The 14940-nt window shown below is 41.5% G+C and overlaps 3 protein-coding genes and 1 long non-coding RNA gene across 6 annotated transcripts in view; 2 read left to right on the top strand and 2 right to left on the bottom strand.

Annotated features, from left to right (window-relative positions):
- The window catches only part of LOC148696057 (uncharacterized), a 32613-nt gene extending 29088 nt beyond the window's left edge, over positions 1–3525 (bottom strand). For both annotated transcript variants that reach the window (XR_015964310.1, XR_015964311.1), the window contains exons 1-4: positions 3020–3525; positions 2749–2932; positions 2205–2646; positions 1865–2067 (exon numbers count right to left, since the gene is read on the bottom strand). This is a non-coding gene — a long non-coding RNA (uncharacterized LOC148696057). The remainder of the gene's footprint in view (positions 1–1864; positions 2068–2204; positions 2647–2748; positions 2933–3019) is intronic.
- Positions 3526–3637: 112 nt separating this feature from the next.
- On the top strand, positions 3638–5670 carry LOC137733717 (large ribosomal subunit protein eL13x-like). Its single transcript, XM_068472877.2, has 5 exons — positions 3638–3774; positions 4253–4368; positions 4532–4665; positions 5035–5193; positions 5301–5670. Exons 2-5 carry the CDS (start codon positions 4260–4262, stop codon positions 5520–5522), a joined length of 624 nt encoding a protein of 207 aa, XP_068328978.2. The 5' UTR covers positions 3638–3774; positions 4253–4259; the 3' UTR covers positions 5523–5670.
- Positions 5671–6560: 890 nt separating this feature from the next.
- LOC137735379 (protein AGENET DOMAIN (AGD)-CONTAINING P1) lies at positions 6561–8744 on the bottom strand. The gene is made up of 3 exons (XM_068474804.2): positions 8202–8744; positions 7393–7839; positions 6561–6869 (listed from the first exon to the last, which is right to left on the bottom strand). The coding sequence occupies exons 1-3, from the start codon at positions 8658–8660 to the stop codon at positions 6855–6857; spliced, it is 921 nt and encodes a 306-aa protein (XP_068330905.1). The 5' UTR covers positions 8661–8744; the 3' UTR covers positions 6561–6854.
- An 83-nt stretch (positions 8745–8827) lies between these two features.
- Positions 8828–14611, top strand: EMB1270 (Pentatricopeptide repeat (PPR) superfamily protein). Of its 2 annotated transcripts, none has more exons than XM_068474799.2 (6): positions 8828–12585; positions 12700–12900; positions 13021–13111; positions 13211–13809; positions 13953–14033; positions 14186–14611. In XM_068474799.2, exons 1-4 carry the CDS (start codon positions 8948–8950, stop codon positions 13769–13771), a joined length of 4491 nt encoding a protein of 1496 aa, XP_068330900.2. In that variant the 5' UTR covers positions 8828–8947; the 3' UTR covers positions 13772–13809; positions 13953–14033; positions 14186–14611. The 2 variants fall into 2 exon arrangements, with proteins under 2 accessions (XP_068330900.2, XP_068330901.2); XM_068474800.2 differs by having other exon boundaries at positions 14135–14611.
- The last annotated feature ends 329 nt before the right edge of the window (positions 14612–14940 follow it).

Raw genomic sequence — 14940 nt, 5'->3', positions numbered from 1 at the left:
GTTTTGAAACATTATCAATTAGACATCCATTGACAAAATTGAAGGACGAGTACTACATTCAACGCATAGTTTTCAAGAAACAACAATGGGTCATTGCCCTTAAGAAGTGAAAAAGAAGGATGCACAACAATTTCATCAATTTACAAAATGTCGCGAGTTAGAGTACTTTGACATTCAAGGGACCGAAAGAGTACAACAGGTTTATGTTGCAAGGACTTGAACGTTCACAATTTGATTCAGGGTGTAAAACTATAGCTTTCAATGTCATTACAGTTTGATGTAGTATTGTAAGAATACTTTTATTAATATTATGAGCCTAAGGTGGTCCACATGACAACTACATCAAACTGTAATGACATTGAAAGCTATAGTTTTACACCCTGAATCAAATTGTGAGCGTTCAAGTCCTTGCAACATAAACCCGTTGTACGCTTTTGGTCCCTTGAATGTCAAAGTACTCTAAGTCACGACATTTTGTAAATTGATGAATTTGGTGTACATCCTCCTTTTTCGCTTCTCTCATTAAGGCAATGACCTATTGTTGTTTCTTGAAAACTATGGGTTGAATGTAGTACTCATCCTTCAATTTTGTCAATGGATGTCTAATTGAAAATGTTTCTAAACATTGTCTGTAGATATTTTCTTCCACCTGTATATTACAAAGACGGCCTTCTTGTTAACGACCGTGAACTTGTTGAAAAATCGATGATACGCCTCAACAAGACTGCACCTCAATTTTTTCTCGATGAGATGTGTGCCACTGTTAAACGAGATAAAAATATATGTATATATATTACTAGCACACTTTTTTTATAACACAATAAAATATGTAGATTGAGGAAGCGATTACCATGTAATCCTCCTCCCGTAGAAGAAACTTGCAGAGCCGATTTTAGTGACGAATATGCCACTAATTCATTTGCCCTCTCTTCAGTTAAGTTCTCAATCCCGCCATTATAATCATCTACTTCGTGGAAAAATGTCTTCGTAGCAGTAAGTTTGCCTGAGCCCATTGAAGCAAATTGATTGATCTCATTTTTCCTTCTTTTCGGCTTATCCTTTGATTTGTAGTGATCTTTGACGACACATACTTTGGGTTTCTCAGTAAGTAAATTGTCACCCCATATCTCCAAGCATTTCTATCCACTTACTACTTACAGAAATAATACAGGTTCAGAAATCCAAACAGTAACCCAGGTCAAGATTTTTCAACTTTCCACAGTAGGGGAAAACAAAGGCGGACAATACCACTGCCCCAAGTAGCAAGCTTCAAAGGTAATAAAATTTAAAGCTAAGGAAGAAAACAGAAAACAAGGAAAACCCATAGGATGCAATTGCAGTGGGACCAAAGATGCAAAGCAAAGCAAAAAAATTTAAAAGCCATGAACCGAACCAATTTACTGAGATAATGATTTCTCAAGACAACCCAGTCAACTTTAGGTTTTAGGCCTTGTTGGTCTACAAAGATAGAAAGTCCTAATCAGCTAACCTACACCGGGCCAACCAAAATCACTTTCCTCTGGGTCCTAAAATCTAATTGAAAAAACAAAACCAGAGCTCTCTCAAGCTCACGCAGGGTATATCCTCATTACCATATCGCCTGTCACGTGACATGAGATACAAACAGGTGAGGAAAAAAGACATGCGGGAATGATTTCTCGGTGATAAAACACCGGGTTACATATTAAAATCTGCCCTTACCCAACTCAACCGAGAGCAAAATCACGTGGAAAACATTCAACTATGGAAGGAAAAAATGAAAGGTCCCCCATTTTGCTTCATTTGGTCTGTGCACTTACAGCATAGCAAAATTTTGAACAGGTATTAGACTACTAAAAAAAAATTAACAAAACAAAGTAAATACCTGTTCCTCGAACCCCGTGATGTAGCATCCAGCTGAAGTTTTATCTTTGGTTTTATGATCAGCAAACTCTTTTCCCCTCTCGGCGAGCGTTAAGTTTTCGTTAGTTTTGATTTCGTCCCTTAAATGTCCCCAGATTTGTTCAGCGACATTAACGTATCCAGCCATTGTCATGGCAATTGTCAGAGTCAGCTGCTCCATGTGTTCTATCAAATTTGCGTTCCATTGTCAAAACATTCTACAGACTGTGACTAACAGACTGTAAGCTCATAAAGGGAAAATCCAGAGAGGAAGAACATGCTTAAAAACTGCATCTATAAGAGAGAATAATTAGAGGTTATACCTGAGAAGCAATAAACAATGTTCCATCTATCCAATCTTGGCGTGGCCTCAAATCAGAGTGCTGAAGCAGCAGTTCATCATTTGTACCTTTGATGTAAACTTTGTACCTTCGCCCGTGAAGGACGTTGCGGATCACACCTTCCCACCAGCAACCATTATAGAAAACATCAACCTCTTGTGTTACACTGAAACTTTCAGCCAGAACTAGGTTTGGAGGATAAGGCCTTATTTGCTTTGCATCGACCACTTCCATTAGGAACTCCTTATTGTCATCTGTTCTTATTGTCTTGCATGAGAATCTCATTCATTTCCAATACTTTGACAATATTTGCAATAAACCAACCACCTTGAAATCCTTCTTTATCAATGCAAACCTCAACAGGTGTTCCTTCTATTGGTACCTCTTTCATCGGAGTGTTTGGTTCTTTGGCATCTAAGACATCCTGCGGTCCAAGTTTTGACGAGTTAGCACTTAAAATCAAGACCCAAGAAAACCACAAAATAGAGAGAAAATTAAACTAAATAATGAGAAGAAAAAAGCTCACCTATAAACATGACATCAGAAATTTTGTGTCTGGACAACATGTGATTATTGTCCGACCATTGATATAACTTCCCCGATCACAGAGGAATCCACGACAATCACATTTTGTAGAAGAAACTGGCCATTTTCAGATCGAGTTCATTCAACATGGTTTCGAAAGGCAACATCAAAAAGCATGAAAATTCCTGAAAAACAAAAATTGAGAGGTTACACGAACAAACAAACAAGTTTGTGGCTAATGTGTTGGATGATAGGAGAGTTCAAATGAATACGACTGATTTTTGCTTTGTGGTGAAATGGTGTTAGGCCAGTCGAGCTGGCAGCGCGCACTGGAGGTGTACGAATGGTTGAATTGCCACTATCTTGGCTGTTCTTGGGAAGGCTAACCAAGAAGAATTGGCTGTGGAGAGTAAGGTCCAGGAACTGCTCGATGATAAATGCTCGGCCGAAGTCAGGTGCCATGACACCAAATTTGGGAATTGAACTTTTGAATGAGGTGAGAACTGAGAAGGGCGGGTCTTAGGCTGGATACAATCACTTAACAACAGTCGCCGCTCACGTGAATCTAATTTGGAGTAGGCAGTGGAAACACTGTGTGGCAGCCAAAATCAGACGTCTTTTCAAGAGACGGTAGAGGAGGCCCTTCTTCGTCAAAGTCAGAGACACTGATTCCACGGATTTGCACCGTCCTAGCTCCGCCAGTGTGCCTCGACTCGGCCCTGTTCCCGGACCCTAATTCTATGGAGAGAGAGGAAGCGAGAGAGACTGCAGGAGTTGTGGTTTAGACGACCCTAACTGTGACTATATATATAACCGACCCAGGAACCCAAGAAAACTAACCCGTTTTGAAAGATAAACAGTTTTAGCCCGCATGAGTAAAATTACTTACTATACGAGGCCCAAAACTTCCGGCCCAGTACTAAAGACACGCGAGTTTAACCCTAGCTGCAGGCAGCGTAGTTGGGGCTGCGCGAGTGGAGGAAGCAAGAGAGCATTTCATCGACGCCGACGCCGACGCCGATTTCAGGTTATCCTTACTTTCTCTTTCCCTCTGTATTTTTCTCTAGAAATCTTCGATTAATTGTGTCCAATTTCATTGCTTTCTTCGTCTCATGTGTCCTTCACCCGCCGAACGAAGATTTAGGTGTTTGAATTCGCAAATGCTTAGATTTGTAGGGTTTTATTGCTTCTGATATGTTGGGGATTTTTCCTAATTTTGGTTTTGTATCGGTTAGATCGCTGAGTTTTTTAATGAACTGGAATAAATATTGTATGTTGGAATCTGTCTGTGCTAGCAAATGTATTGCATTTTCTCAACTCTATGGTTCGTATTTTTTAGGTTTTTAATTACTTGTTATCGATTCACGAAGAAGATTGTTTTCGTGTTTTTCGTTCGATATTCGGTATTTGTTGTGTGAGTTGTGCATTTGGAGTTCTGAGTGAAGTTAACATAAATGGAATATGGATTTTGTGTTTCTGAATTATGCGATTCGGTTTCCTTGTAGGTAAGCCATGGTGAAGCACAACAACGTTATCCCGAGCTCTCACTTCAGGAAGCATTGGCAGAACTATGTCAAGACCTGGTTTAACCAACCTGCTAGGAAGACCAGGAGGAGGACTGGTGAGTTACACTAGTCGTGTTTATCACCTCTTTTCTTGTTTCTTAGCTTTACGTCTACTCTTTTGTGTGCGCCGTACTAAACACTGTCGCTCACATCATCCTGCTTATTTCACCAACGATCATTTGTAATTTGACTGACTTGACTCTTTTATAATATCATCAGCTCGCCAGAAGAAGGCTGTGAAAATCTTCCCTCGTCCAACCACTGGGCCCCTGCGTCCCATTGTTCATGGACAGACTCTCAAGTATAACATGAAAGTGAGAGCTGGTAGAGGCTTTACTCTTGAAGAATTGAAGGTAAGTCGGGCGTCTAGTGTTATTTACTCATGGATTCCAATTATGGCATGCGAGTTTTATGGAAATCTTTGACAAAGTGCTTCATTTCATTCCTCTATTTTGCTTTGGAATTAGTGTTGGAATTCATCCAGCTTTTATTGTACGAGTTTATTGAAGTTGATTACAGGATGAAGTGTTATAAGGATAAATAAAATACGATTGTTTTTCAGTTTCTAAACATTTGCAGATCGCCAGATTCCATAAAAATATAAACATGATCCTAAATTTGGAATTCTTAGATCAGTTTTTGTGTTTATTTTGCTTCTGGTTTTAACAGGTGAGCTTTTATGTGATGATTTTAACAAGTTGTTTACCTTGTTTGCTTACCAGTCTGCCGGGATTCCAAAGAAACTTGCACCTACAATTGGAATTTCTGTTGATCATCGTAGGAAGAATCGTTCTCTCGAGGGTCTTCAAGCTAATGTTCAGCGTCTGAAGACATACAAGGCCAAATTAGTGGTCTTCCCAAGACGCGCCAAGCATATCAAGGTGATGTTAAGTGGTTGATGTAGAGAAGTTTAAGAATGTTGATTTTATGTGTGCATGGTATCTTATCTTCATAAGTTCGTTTTTTTTTTTTTTTTTTTTTTCCTCAGGCTGGTGATTCTCCTGTGGAGGAAATTGCCAATGCCACCCAGCTCCAAGGCCCCTACCTTCCAATTGCACGTGAGAAGCCTACAGTTGAGCTTGTGAAGGTTACCGATGAGTTGAAATCATTCAAGGCATATGACAAACTTCGCGTGGAGAGGATGAACACACGCCATATTGGTGCCAGGCTCAAGAAGGCAGCAGAGGCAGAGAAGGAAGAGAAGAAATAGAGAGCTTGATGTCGGGTTTCATTTTGGAAGGATTTTTGTTTTAGATTTTCATCTGTTAACTGGAGGATTTGTTTCTTGAACCCCATCAATTTTAAGAGTTTGTAAACTTAAGTTATCCAAGTTAAAGAGATGCTTCCATTGCTGTTTATTTCTGATGCCATATTGGTGTTTTGTTATTTGTGCTTGCATTTGATTTCGAATGGTGTCGATTAAAAGCATATTGTTATTCACATCAATATCAAATCGTTCAATCCCAGACCATACCATCTACCAAAACAAGGACCACAAATCATAATCTGTCTGCAAACTCCATACTCCGTAAGATTGAGCAGCAAAACGCACTGGTAAGTTAGTGCTCTCTCTTTCAAAAACTACACAAGAAATTTGCTGGTTTCGAAGCTTGGACTCGGATCAAATCCAATGGCCATATTCCCCCCCGCAAATATCACAAACCTTCCTAATAGCACGTCCTAGCCAGTCCTCGTCTAAAACACCAGAGTCGTGGTCAGAGTCGTTCTGATGGTCTTTGCCACAGTCGGCACAAACAATGTCATAGCCAGTGCCAATTTTAGCGCCCTTGGGGATCAAAACAAAGTTGGGGCAATCGCAATCCAAGTGGTTGCCTTCCTTAAGACAGACTTCACAAAAATAACGTCCATCTTTGATTAGGAGTTGATCCCTTTTCATTTCATCAAAAGATGCATCAACCCACACAAGATAAACAGTTTTAGACCTTCCAATTGCACGTGAGAATAAGCCTACGGTTGAGCTTGTGAAGATTACCGACGAGTTGAGGCATATGACAAACTTGGCGTGGAGAGGATGAACAAACGCCACGTTGGTGCCAGGCTCTAGAAGGCAGCCAAGGAAGACAAGGAAGAGAAGAACTAGAGAGCTCTGGAGTCGTTTTAGGTTTTCATCTGTCGATTTGCTTCTTCAACCCATCAATTTTAGCGTTTGTTATATCTGATACCATATTGGGATTTTGTTATTTGTGATTGCATTTGATTTCGAATGATGCGGATTAAAAGCATATGATTTGGATCCAAGTCCCCTTGAATTGTTCATTCACATCAAAATCAGATTGTTCAATTCCAGATCATAATATCCACCAAAACAAGAATCACAAATCATAATCTCTGCAAAAACTCCTACTAATTCTGTACGATTGAGCAGCAAAACGCGCTGGTAAGTTAGTGCTCTCTCTTTCAAAAACTGCACAAGAAATCGCAATCAAATCCAACGACGACTCTGGAGTCTACTACCAGGCGTGCCAAGAACCCCACAAAAAATGTCCACCACCTCCCGATGGAATGCTTTCAAGATAAGAACTCAATGCTTCAACGCCTGAAAAAATTTGTTAGATAGCATGCCGATGTAAGGATCTTCATAGAAATGAGTTATCAAACTATTTTCCCCCATCTCCATCTGCAATAATTACTACTGCCTAAAAACCTCACCGAAACTTGGAAAGAAATGAGATATTAAGCATGATTTATCTCCGAGTTCAAACGTGGCTTAAAACCCTAGATCCTGATACATCGATACTCCGCAAGACTAACTGTAACGAAATAATCTGGATTTGATTAGTTTCAACCACATAACTGGTTTAACAATGCAGCTGAGTATTTATCAAAACTCGGCATGTCTAGATTGTGGGTGTTCACACACTTTGGCTACGCAAGAACTTCTAGGCAGATTCTACGTTTTCTGTTACTTACATTCCATGTGTTCTATTAAATTTGTGTTTCATTGTCAAAACACTCTATACACCGTTACTAACAGATTGTAAGTTCATAATCCGAAAATCTGCAGAGGAAGAACATGCTTAAAAATTGCATCAATAAAGGAGAGTGTACAGACGTCATACCTGAGAAGCCATAACCCATGTTCTATCCATCCAATCTTGGCGTGGCCTCAAATCGGAGTGCTGAAACATCAGTTCATCATCTGTACCTTTGAAGTAAACTTTGTACCTTCGCCCGGGAAGGACCTTGCGAATCACACCTTCCCACCAGCCATCATTATAGAAAGCATCAACCTCTTCCGTCAGACTGAAACTTTCAGCCGCAACCACTTTTGGAGGACGAGGCCTTATGTGCTCTGCATCGACCTCTTCCGTCAACAACTCCTTGTTGTCATCTGTCTTTATTGTCTTGTATCGAATGAAAAACTTATCCTTCTCCATTACTTTGACAATATTTGCAGCAAACCAAGCGCCTTGAAATCCATCTTCATCAGTGCAAACCTCAACCGTTGTTCCTTCCATCAATTCCTCCTTCATCTGAGTCTTTGGTTCTTTGGCATCTAAGACATCCTACAGTCCGAGTTTTGACGAGGTTGCACTTAAAAACAAGACACAAGAAATTCGCAAGTCTTATCCCACTAAATGGCGTCGGTTGTATAAACCTTAGAACGCTATTGCGCTCAGTTTAACGAGATAACTTTCTTCAATTTGGATATGCATTACTCAGAAGAGCACAACACGATCCTTGGAATCTGAATTTTCACTGCGACTATAAATACTACTAGGAACATGTCACTACAAATCATCCTTAATCATTGGAAAAACACACATAAGAACAAAGATTCTGTCTTTAATCCCTAACTGGCAACAGTTAAACAGCACAAATAATCAAAACCAAGAAAATGTAAGAAAAATTGAAAAAAATTACTTACTCCTTGTTGAAGTGGTGGGACCCAGGACCCCTCTACCCACTCTCGGTGAAGCCGCAGCTCCTCGGGCTCGAACTCAAACTTCTCCTTGGCGAACCGGAAGTAAACCCCAAGCGTGTTGTCCACCAAAACATCACTGACCACGACGCCCTCCCACCACCCGCCGCAAAAGAAGGCGTCCACCACGTCGCCCAATTTGAACCGGTAGTCGTTTTCTCGCGGCGGAGGAGGCCGGAGGAGAGCCGCGTCGACCTCTTCCCTCAGCGCCGCCTTGCCGCCCTTGTGGCCGCCGCTGATCTTGCGATCGATCCGGGCCTTCACTCTGTTGTACTCTACTTTGAATTTCGATTTTGTTCTCGACTTGGCGACGATTTTCGCCTGGAATGTGGTGCCGCGCATGTTGTGGATTGGGGAGGTGACCTCCACCTCGTCGCCTACCTCGAAGTGGGGGTCGTCCGCCATGGCCGTCGCCTGCGAAGCTCTCTGTCAAGTAGGTCTCTAAGTCTTGGACTCTTAGGCTCAGAGCCCATCGGCATTCAAACTCGTGCCCTTATATATAACATTTAAAGCCGAAAAGCCCAATCACATCGTTGGCCCAATCCAAGACAGAAATATCTACGACTGATAGCATCATCTTCTTCTTCCCAGCCAAAAACGCGAGCACCAGAGCTCTGTCTCTACAACCTCTCAAATTCGACGGAAACAAACAATGGAAGAAGAATAACGCTGCAGTCTAAACCACAGCAGCCATGGCGTTCTCAGGAGTGCTGACCGTCACCACGTCACCCTTACTGCATTCAAGCTCGATGTCCTCCTCACCTTCAATTTCCAAGGTATGCAGCAAACCAACTTCTCTAATTTCCTGCTCTTTGACACCTACGCCGCCGTCTGCCACCGATTCTACTTCTAGATTTTCCGCGGAGCCACCGTCTGACTCTATTACTACAACTAACGTCAAAACCGCTCAGAAATTTAGCTACAGCAGAGCCTCCCCATCAGTCAGATGGCCCCACTTGAAACTAACAGAAACTTACCCCTCACCGCCTACACAATTCACCGTTGCTTCTCCTCCGCCAAACCATGTCGTCGGCGATTCCCCTGATGGTGGAGAGGAAGACCAGAATTTGGGTTCTGTGGGAGCTTTGGAGGAGAGGAATGACGAAACCCAACAAGTGCTGGGGAGGCCGAGCAAAACCAAGGCGAAGAAAATGACGAAACTTGCTCTCAAAAGAGCAAAAGATTGGCGGGAAAGAGTGAAGCTTTTTACTGATAGGATTTTGGGGTTGAAATCCGACGAGTTTGTAGCCAATGTGTTGGATGATAGGAGAGTTCAAATGACTCCGACTGATTTTTGCTTTGTGGTGAAATGGGTAGGCCAGTCAAGCTGGCAGCGCGCATTGGAGGTGTACGAATGGTTGAATTTACGCCATTGGTACTCCCCAAATGCTCGAATGCTTGCCACTATCTTGGCTGTTCTTGGAAAGGCTAACCAAGAAGAATTGGCTGTGGAGATATTTCAAAGGGCTGAACCTGGAATTGGGAATACAGTCCAAGTGTACAATGCAATGATGGGTGTTTATGCTCGAAATGGTCGGTTTAGCAAGGTCCAAGGACTGCTCGATGTAATGCGTGAGAGAGGGTGCGAACCGGACCTTGTGAGTCTCAATACTTTGATCAATGCTCGGCTAAGGTCAGGTGCAATGACACCAAATTTGGGAATTGAACTTTTGAATGAGGTGAGAAGGGCGGGTCTTAGGCCTGATATAATCACTTATAACACTCTTATAAGTGGCTGTTCGCGTGAATCTAATTTAGAGGAGGCAGTGAATGTTTACAATGACATGGAAGCACATAATTGCCAACCTGATCTTTGGACTTATAATGCCATGATTTCGGTGTATGGGAGATGTGGAGAGTCAAGCAAAGCCGAGCAGCTCTTTAAGGAATTGGAGTCGAAAGGGTTTTTCCCAGATGCGGTGACATATAATTCTTTGTTGTATGCTTTTGCAAGAGAACTTGATATAGAGAAAGTAAGGGATATTGGTGAAGATATGGTGAAAATGGGGTTTGGTAAAGATGAGATGACGTATAATACCATCATCCACATGTATGGAAAGCAGGGCCAGCATGATTTAGCATTTCAGGTTTACAGGGACATGAAAATGCTAGGCCGGATTCCTGATGCTGTTACCTACACTGTGTTGATAGATTCACTTGGAAAAGCAAATAAGATAACACAGGCCGCTAATGTAATGTCAGAGATGTTGGACAGTGGAGTGAAACCCACTCTTCGGACGTATAGTGCTTTGATGTGTGCATATGCCAAGGCTGGTAAACAGGTGGAGGCTCAAGAGACATTTGATTGCATGGTTAGGTCGGGTATTAGACCTGATCATCTGGCATACTCCATTATGTTGGATATCTATCTAAAGGTCAATGAGACAAAGAACGCAACGGCATTGTATCACGAAATGATGCAGGATGGTTTCATGCCAGATAATATTCTCTATGGGGTCATGCTGCGGGTTCTTGGAAAAGAGAATAAATTGGAAGGCATTGAAAAAGTGATCAGAGATATGGAAAACGTTGGTGGTATGAACCCACAAGTTATCTCTTCTATTCTTGTTAAGGGAGAATGCTATGACCAAGCTGCCAGAATGTTGAGATTAGCTATTAGTAGTGGCTATGAACTAGACCGGGAAAATCTTTTATCTATTCTTAGCTCCTATAGTTCATGTGGAAGGCACTCAGAAGCATGTGAATTGCTTGAATATTTGAGAGAACACGCTCCCAGTTCCACCCAACTGATAAATGAAGCACTGGTTGTCATACAATGCAAGGCTCGTGAATTTGATGCTGCCTTGGTGGAATATAGTAATACCAGGGGATTCCATTCTTTTAGTAGAAGTCCTACCATGTATGAAATTCTTATTCAAGGCTGCCAAGAGAATGAACTCCTTGGTGAAGCTTCTCAGGTTTATTCTGACATGAGATTATATGGCGTTGACCCCTCTCAACATCTTTACCAAATTATGGTGCTCATATATTGTACGATGGGTTTCCCTGAGACAGCACATCATTTGATTGATCAGGCAGAGACAAAAGGCATTTTATTTGACAATGTCAACATATATGTTGATGTTATTGAAGTCTATGGGAAATTGAAGCAGTGGCAGAAAGCTGAAAGTTTGGTGGGAAGTCTCAGACAGAGATGTAAATCAGTGGATAGGAAGGCCTGGAATGCCTTGATACAAGCTTATGCTGCAAGTGGTTGCTATGAGCGAGCTAGAGTGATATTTAACACAATGATGAGAGATGGTCCTTCCCCAACAGTAGATTCTGTTAATGGTCTTTTGCAAGCTCTGGTTGTTGATGGGAGATTGGACGAACTCTATGTTCTAATCGAGGAGTTGCAAGATATGGGTTTTAAAATAAGCAAGAGTTCAATTCTCTTGACACTTGAAGCATTTGCTCGAGACGGTAACATATTTGAGGTTAAGAAGATATACCAAGGAATGAAGGCTGCAGGCTATTTTCCCAACATGGATTGTTTCAGGATTATGATCAAGTTATTGTGCAGGGGAAAACGAATAATGGATGTTGAAGCAATGGTTTCTGAGATGGAAGAGGCAGGATTCAGGCCTGATCTCTCAATATGGAATTCTATGCTTAAGTTATATGCAGGAATTGCGGATTTCAAAAAGACAGTTAAAGTATACCAGCGGATTAAAGAGGCTGCACTTCAACCAGATGAGGATACTTATAATACTTTAATCATAATGTACTGCAAAGATCGTAGACCAGAGGAAGGTTTGTCATTGATGCATGAAATGAGAAGGCAGGGGCTAGAACCTAAGTTGGATACTTACAAAAGCTTAATTTCAGCGTTTGGTAAGCAGAAGTTGTTGGATCAAGCTGAGGAACTATTCGAAGAGTTAAGGTCAAATGGATGTAAATTGGATCGCTCATTTTATCATACCATGATGAAAATGTTTAGAAATTCAGGAGACCATGGCAAAGCTGAGATGCTGTTGGCGACAATGAAAGAGTCTGGAATAGAACCCAACTCTGCCACAATGCATTTGCTTATGGTTTCTTATGGCAGCTCTGGACAGCCTCAAGAAGCTGAAAAGGTGCTTGACAATTTGAGAGTAACTGGCTTAGATCTTGATACGTTACCGTATAGTTCAGTTATTGGTGCTTATCTGAAGAACGGAGATTATAACATTGGAATTCAAAAGCTCAACGAGATGAAGGAGGGCGGTCTGGCGCCAGATCATAGAATTTGGACTTGTTTTATAAGGGCTGCAAGTTTGTCTCAGCACAGAAGTGAAGCTTTTATTCTCCTAAACGCACTGCGTGATGTTGGATTTGATCTTCCTGTCAGGTAATTATTGGTTCTCATGTTGGAGAGAGACTGAAGCTCACAAACAGAATTTCTTCTTCTTCCATGCTTTATTGTTTTGGCTGATCCATTTCCAAACAAATCGTTGTCTTGTAGGCTTGTGACCGAAAATCCTGAATCGCTAGTTTCAGAAGTAGACTGTTGTCTAGAGAAACTAGAACCCCTAGAAGACAATGCAGCCTTCAACTTTGTCAACGCATTGGAGGACCTTTTGTGGGCATATGAACTCCGAGCCACTGCTTCATGGGTTTTCCAATTGGCCGTAAAGAGAGGCATCTATAACAATAATGTGTTCAGGTAGGTATTGATAGGTCGAAATTGTGAAGGCTAACTTAACCAACAAACGATGTGCGTTTTCCTTATTATTCGGTATTATTTCGATCAGTTAGCTTATACCTAGTAACCCTTTAAATGCAGGGTAGCTGACAAAGACTGGGGTGCTGATTTTAGAAAGTTGTCAGCTGGTTCTGCTCTTGTTGGCCTTACATTATGGCTTGATCAGATGCAGGCAACTCTCTTTTTCCCCAGTAGTTTTCTTTGCTATCTACCCTTTTGTATCTCCACTTTCATTTCTGAGTCTTACACAGAGGTCCTTAACATATGGCAGGATGCATCCTTGGAGGGTTATCCAGAGTCTCCGAAATCGGTTGTCCTGATAACGGGAACATCCGAGTACAACATGGTTTCACTTAATAGCACATTGAAGGCATGCCTTTGGGAGATGGGTTCGCCTTTTCTGCCTTGCAAAACACGAAGCGGCCTACTAGTAGCAAAGGCACACTCCCTTAGGATGTGGTTAAAGGACTCCCCGTTTTGCTTGGACCTCGAGTTGAAAGATGCCCCATCTCTCCCCGAATCAAACTCAATGCAGCTCATCGATGGATGCTTCCTAAGACGCGGTCTCGTTCCTGCGTTTAAGGAGATAACTGAGAAGCTTGGACTAGTGAGACCAAAGAAATTTGCTAGATTGGCTCTGCTATCAGATGAAAAGAGAGAGAAAGTTATCGAAGCTGACATTGAGGGGAGGAAAGAGAAGTTAGAAAAAATGAAGGAAAAGGGGGAACCAAGGAGGGTGAGCAGGATTAAAAGGCTTGGGAAGAGGAAGTATGTAAGACCAATGTTGTCAAATACCAAACATATTGTATCAGTAAGAAAAGCCTTCAAATAGATATGTATATGGAGACCCCATTGGGAAGAAGCTTTGAGGTAAGCATATGAGCTCACATTCCGAAATTATGCAAATATTTTGTCTTGTTGATCATTTCGTGTTCGACTATTTGCTTTTTTGTTTCGTGTTTTTTAAGACAATTTTCTTCTTGTGGTTTGCATTATCCGGATGGCTTTTTCAGATATTGATTTTCGCTATTTGGGTGCTTCCATTTGCTGCTCCTCTTCTCATCGGAGCAGTTGCCAACAACCTTGTTATTAAGGTATTACTGGTTGCATATGTATGTGGTTAGTGATCTGCTAGTCTGCAACTAAACCGATTGGGTTTGTATGGAAATTTTAACTTTTTAACGCAATCAATCAGATGGCTATTTGAATGGCTAAGTGTGTTGTGCGAAATTTGGAATTTGGACAGGGTGCTGTCGGGCTTGTAAGAGGCAATTTGTTGGTTACAAGAATCAAGTAATCCGTTGTGAAAGCTGTGGAAACAGTGTGGCAGCCAGGTTTTCAAGAGACGGTAGAGGAGGCCCTTCTTCGTCAAAGTCAGAGCCGGAGATTATTGATGTTGAAGTTGATGAGAAATGAAGAGAAACCCAAGATGTGGGGGAAAATCGCGTATGGTAGACTTTTAGATTACATACAGAGCAATGAGAAGGCATAAGAGTTTTTACTTTAATTTTGATACAGAGTCTTGTTCTTTGCTTTCGTGTCCGTGTAAATAGTGCCTTCTGTATTAGTTCTTGCAAGAATTGTGCAACATGCCAATGTGTACATCTTTTTCTCTACTGGGAAGACTCGGAAAACAAAATACATGGCCTTGTTAGTGATGACTGATCAGCAATTTTTGGTGCTTCTGTTTGCTTTAATCTGGAGTCAGGATAAGTTGTCGTGTTATTTTACAAGGCATCTCGCTTTTATTGGAGACTCAAAACAACTCCATTTGTCGCAGTTTCTTGTTATTGTTTCCCTTTTCGGCTTATATCGACATCTGTATTGAAATTCTCAGGTCAGTTTTCGGATTACGCTGTGAACTCTTCTAGCTTAGCTAGCTTCCAGTTGCATTGTTTTAGTTAACAGTTTGATTTTTATTCGATCGAGTCTGGTCTATATTTTATCTATGCTCCTAACCTTTGATTCTATGTCATGTGTCACTACAATCTGCATTGTTTT

The sequence above is a fragment of the Pyrus communis genome, chromosome 7 (assembly GCF_041283825.1).
Source record: "Pyrus communis isolate YQ-2024b chromosome 7, ASM4128382v1, whole genome shotgun sequence".
NCBI classification, from domain to species: Eukaryota; Viridiplantae; Streptophyta; class Magnoliopsida; order Rosales; family Rosaceae; genus Pyrus; species Pyrus communis.
Note: the sequence above shows the minus strand (reverse complement) of the source record. Positions and strands in the feature narration are given on the sequence as shown.